Raw genomic sequence first — 5,498 nt, forward strand, 5'->3', positions numbered from 1 at the left:
TGCTACATTTGCACACACTGTATATATATTTTCTGTTGTATTTTTGACTTTATGTTTTGTTTTACCCCATATGTAACTCTGTGTTGTTGTTTTTATCGCACTGCTTTGCTTTATCTTGGCCAGGTCGCAGTTGTAAATGAGAACTTGTTCTCAACTGGCTTACCTGGTTAAATAAAGGTGAAATAAAAATAAATAAAATAAACAAGTCAGGATAAATCAGTAACATTGTATCAATTCTAAGACCAACACATTGCTAATCTACTGAAATACAGAGAAACTATTTACCAGACACGATGCAACACTTTTCATTACTTTTGATAGGTCAGGAGCCATCCCCAGTGTGTCCATAATAACTTACTATGGAAAAAGGCTAAATGGGCTAAAGGCTATATGGAGTTTATACTCAGGCTTTAGAATGGAAAACAAATTAGTTTTTTTAATCATTTGATGTCAATGACGGCAGTATGGTTACAGATACAGTGCCTATAGAAAATATACACACCCCTTGGATTTTCTTCACATTTTATTATGTTACAAAGTGGGATTAAAATTGATTTAGTTGTAATTTTTTGTCAACAATCTACACAAAATACTCTGTAATGTCAAAGTGGAAGAAAAATGTGAATATTCTTTACAGGTGAATGAAAAATAAAACACCAATATACCTTTATTAGATAAGTATTCACCCCCCTGAGTCAATACATGTTAGAAACACCTCTGGCAGCGATTACAGCTTTGAGTCTTTCTGGGTAAGTCTCATAAGAGCTTTGCACACCTTTACTGTGCAATATTCTGCCATTATTCTTTAAAAAATTTCCCCAAACATAAGGCTTTGCATTTAGGCCAAAAGTGTATTCCTTTGCTGTGTTTTTTTTGCAGTATTACTTTAGTGCCTTGTTGCATACAGGATGCATATTCTGTATATTTTTATTATTATTTTCACTTTGTCGTTTAGGTAAGTATTGTGGAGTCACTACAATGTTGTTTCTCACAGCCATTGAACTCTGTAGCTGTTTTAAAATCATCAATGGCCTCATGGTGACATCCCTAAGCAGTTTCCTTCCTGTCCTGCAGCTCAGTTCAGAAGGACGACTGCATCTTTGAAGTGTCTGGGTGGTGTAATACATCATCCACAGCTTAATTATTAACTTGACCATGCTTAAAGATATATTCAATGTCTGATTTGTTATTGTTACCCATCTACTAATCACTGCCCTTCTTTATGAGGCTTTCGAAAGGCTCCCTGGTCTTTGTAGTTGAATCTGTGCTTGAAATTCAATTATTGACTAAGGGACAGATGTAGTATGTATGGGGGACAGAGGAACGGGTAGTCATTCAAAAATCATATCAACACCTATTATTTCACATATAGTGAGCCCATGTAACTTATTCTGTGATTTGTTAAACCAAATGTTACGTCTGAATTCATTTAGGTTTGCCGAAACAAAGGGGGTGAAAACTTAGGCAACGACTATATTTTAGTTATTAAATTTGTATTAATTTGAAAAGAATTGTACATTTTTCTTTTCACTTTGACATTATGGAGTATTTTGCAATTAAATCTATTTCAATCCCACTTTGTAACGCAACAAAAAGTTAAAAAAAGTTAAAGGGGGTGTAGACTTTCTATAGGCTCTGTAAGTGTTAGCCATATCAGACAATAGACTTAAAACACTGAAGATATAATGCAAATTATATAGAAAGAAAATCCTACATGGAAATTTCCCCCAGCAGTTCAAAGCTCAGATTTCAATTTACAGCAAAGTCTATATTTATTGAAAAGCATTTATGATAAGATAATATGTATGTTGATAAATATCAAGCCAGAAATGCACATTAGAATGCTATTGAAAGATATTCCAGGATAAATGAAGTCATAAGAGAGGTTATTGTTGTTCATGTGATCTGATCTAGTGATTGTGGGAGGTGTATCTGATCTGCTCTTCCAAAAAGAGAAGTATTGTCAACCACGAGTTGACGTTGACACATTTAAATCAACCAATCTCTTTATCTGACACCAAAAGGTGAATATTGGGGGCTTACACCACTATATATTTACCTGCACAAGTATATCCATCTCACACAGACAGTGATCAGACACTACTCGCCTTGTCTGACGTTTACGCTCAAACATACAAAATGGTGAGTCGTGATGAATTGAAGATCAATTTTGTTTTATTTGAAATACATTTCATGTTGTTTTAGAATAAGCCATTTATTCCTATTCATTCTGTAGCTTAACTTTTCTCTGATTTTATGACATTGTAGTTGATTGCATGTTATTGATGTTTTCCTAGAGCTCCCTGGATAATGACATCAACCAGCACTTCCAGGATGCAATTGATGTGATTCAATGGCACTCTGACAATCCGTATTGTGATACAGGTATACTTACACTCCAACACTCATGCCAGAAAACTAGATTTAAATCTGAACGCTAACAATCACCATCATTATATTAGGCACAGACATTATTGTTAATACTTTTTTTGTATTGAGCATGTCAGGAAAATTATTCTATACATTTTAGTCTCCTTGGTTCTGGCAGTGAAGACTGGATTGAATGAATATCTTTTTCTCCCTCCACTTAGAGTACAAGTACTTTGAGCCTCCAATGCGACCGAGCATAATGTGCTCCTACCCCATCACACACCCGTCTGATGTGCCAGGCCCATATGACTGGAATGAGCAAACGGTGAGTGTACAGAACAAGTGGTTCTATTTTACCAGTATAGTACTATTGACTGACTTCTTCAAGTTTGCACTACTGTGATGTGTGGTTACAGTACATGTATGTGTCATGTGGATGTGACTCACCTGGCCAGTCTCTCTCTCCTCGTCTTGCCAGTCATGGCCTCATGTTGTTCCTGACGACTCACTGGGTCCATCTGGAACCGTGGAGTACCCCCAGTTCTACTCCATCGCACCGCCACCGAGGAACGGCAAAGGTGAGCAGAGTTTGGCCATCAGTGATGAGCGATGACAATGTCTGTAAGAGGTGTGAGAGAGTACAACTACACATGCTAGAATTGAACATGTTTCTAATACGTTAGTATTCTATTACTTCAGATTTTTGATTGCCAAGTATCAAATTGACATCATTACAACTGAATTTCTGTCTGTTTAGAATTTTATTATATCTAAAGTCAACCTTTTAATATCATCAGGTCGCAAGAAGATGCGTCTTTATGAGTACCTGCATGAGTCTCTGGGCGATCCCAACATGGCTGACTCCATCCAGTGGACAGACCGTGGCAGCAGCACCTTCCACTTCATCTCCAAGAACAAAGAGAAGTTGGCCGAGTGCTGGGGCAAGCGCAAGGGCAACCGCAAGACAATGACCTATCAGAAGATGGCAAGGGCGCTGCGCAACTACAGCCGAACGGGCGAGATCGTAAAGGTGCGCCGCAAACTCACCTACCAGTTCAACCCGTTGATCATCCAGAGGCTTGGGGGCATCAGTCACGTCATTCCCCCCGCCGGGCACCCCGGGGCTGGTCACCCTGGGCGGGAGGTGCTCCTCCACCAGCAGCATGCCCCAGCTGAACAGGTCTACTATGGCTGTGCTTCTGCACCTGACTGGCACAGCTGGTATGGACATTACTCCCTCCAGGGAGACTGTGATCTTGCCACAAGCTTCACTTCATCCACAGTCACCAAGATGTGAACTCCGGTAATGTCACTGTGGAAGATAACAGAGGTTAATAGCTGCTTTAGCTAGCTGTCAATTCATACTGCTACTCCTACATACTTTTGTGGGGGCCTACAACTTTGCAGACATTGTGTTATGTGTGTCAGGAAACGTAACAGTCATGGTAAAGAAAATGTAAAAATGTTTTCCCTTCGTTAGTCAGCACCTTATGTAGTTTAAAATAAAATGTAATGACCAATGATCAGGTATTGTGATCATTGAATATGTAAATAATGAAAATATATTAACTTTTTTTATCTATGAGAACTGTCAACCAGTTATAAGCATTTGGTGTGAGTACTGTACATATAAAGGGAAAAAACTACAATGTTGGTTTCAAATATGAACATTTATTACTGCATGTCATTTTGTAAATAATGAATTGAAATCCTTTGTATCTCGCGCACATTGATGTATTAAAAAAAATATTTGTTTTATAATTTGTGTTCGTACTGTGTATACTGTTTTATTTTAGGCAATTCATTATTCAACACTGCATCAACACTGACTTCATAACTGACTTCATAACTGACTTCAACACTGACTTCATAACTGACTTCATAACTGTGCCATTCTTGCTTACCTAACAATGGTGAAAGTGTCATGAGGTCCAACAAATGTCCCATCCTTGTTGTGTCCTAGAAAAAAACTGGCAAAAAAATGAGAAAACCATTAACTTTGTTGAATGAGCCAAATATGTCTGCTTGTGCAACGGCAATAACAACACTGTCTACCCCTCACTCACAATTCCCCATCAATCCATACTCTTTAAGACATGAACACAAGGTGTATCGCTTTCCCAAAAAGCCAACCATGGTGATAAGTGGTGTTTTCCTGTCAAGAGAGCCCATGGCTGCTCTTATCTTGCACAGCGGAGAGGATGTGGTCAGTCCTGGGAGACAGTGCTGCTCTGGTGGTGGGCTTTGTGGGGTGGTGGTCATTGTTCCTGTGGTGAAGGTTTACTACGGTAGCCTAGTTGTGGTGGGTAGTGCAAGCCAGGCGATAAGCAAGGCAGCCCCAACTGGCTGTCATGTTGCAGAGGCATAATAAAAGGCTGGGTGTCACACAGTGCCTCCATGCATTTCATCTAACACACAACTCTGTGAAAAACCTGGGATCAGGACCTGTGACTGCAGCAATCTACGTGCATCCGACAATGATGGTAAATATGAGACCGTTATAAGCTTAAGGATAGACTGCACAGTGATGTATTTTGTCATCACACACACAAAAAACACGGGCGCATTGCTTTACAGAACGCTCCCAACAAACGGAACTGTATGTGTGAGTCTGCTGTACAATTTGAATCGGTTATCTTTGTCAGAATTCTTTCGAAGATAACCAGACAGATCTGGAGGTGATTTTGGACTTTCTGGAGGAACACTACAGACAGGGCACTGGAGGAGATGGTGAAGAAAAAGGTTATTCTCTATTAGTGTTACGAATCATACAAATAAATTGACTATTGTATATTTTTAATGCCACCTCTTGTTTTACACTATTGCAGTGGGAGGTGTCTGTGCTTTGCCTACCCCAGTGACCATGGAAGGAAACTTTGGTGAAACTTGTTGTGATCACTGGTGCCATGAGGAAACGGTACGCATACAATGATATAAGCCTCCCCATGATGCGTAAGTCAGCCTGTCATAGACAGCACTTTGATCTGTGAAAGATACACAGTATAGGGCTATAGTTCATTGGGTGATGTTTTGCTTGTCTCAATCATACAACTCAGTTAGTTAAACCAACTTGGTTTAAAATGTGTTTTTCAGGCTATGCAATCACACGGTGGCTACCCAACAACACT

At 39.3% G+C, this 5,498-nt stretch overlaps 1 protein-coding gene across 1 annotated transcript; it reads left to right on the top strand.

Annotated features, from left to right (window-relative positions):
• The first annotated feature begins 2,098 nt into the window (after positions 1 to 2,098).
• Positions 2,099 to 4,088, top strand: LOC121555300 (transcription factor Spi-C-like). The gene is made up of 5 exons (XM_041869123.1): positions 2,099 to 2,142; positions 2,298 to 2,385; positions 2,592 to 2,695; positions 2,849 to 2,948; positions 3,168 to 4,088. Exons 1-5 carry the CDS (start codon positions 2,140 to 2,142, stop codon positions 3,665 to 3,667), a joined length of 795 nt encoding a protein of 264 aa, XP_041725057.1. The 5' UTR covers positions 2,099 to 2,139; the 3' UTR covers positions 3,668 to 4,088.
• Positions 4,089 to 5,498: the final 1,410 nt, after the last annotated feature.

Source organism: Coregonus clupeaformis, unplaced genomic scaffold (assembly GCF_020615455.1).
Source record: "Coregonus clupeaformis isolate EN_2021a unplaced genomic scaffold, ASM2061545v1 scaf1417, whole genome shotgun sequence".
NCBI lineage: Eukaryota > Metazoa > Chordata > Actinopteri > Salmoniformes > Salmonidae > Coregonus > Coregonus clupeaformis.

Coding starts and splice junctions, on each gene's coding strand:
- LOC121555300 (XM_041869123.1), top strand. Junction 2,696..2,848: donor ATGACTGGAATGAGCAAACG/GTGAGTGTACAG, acceptor TCGTCTTGCCAG/TCATGGCCTCATGTTGTTCC. Junction 2,949..3,167: donor GCCACCGAGGAACGGCAAAG/GTGAGCAGAGTT, acceptor TAATATCATCAG/GTCGCAAGAAGATGCGTCTT.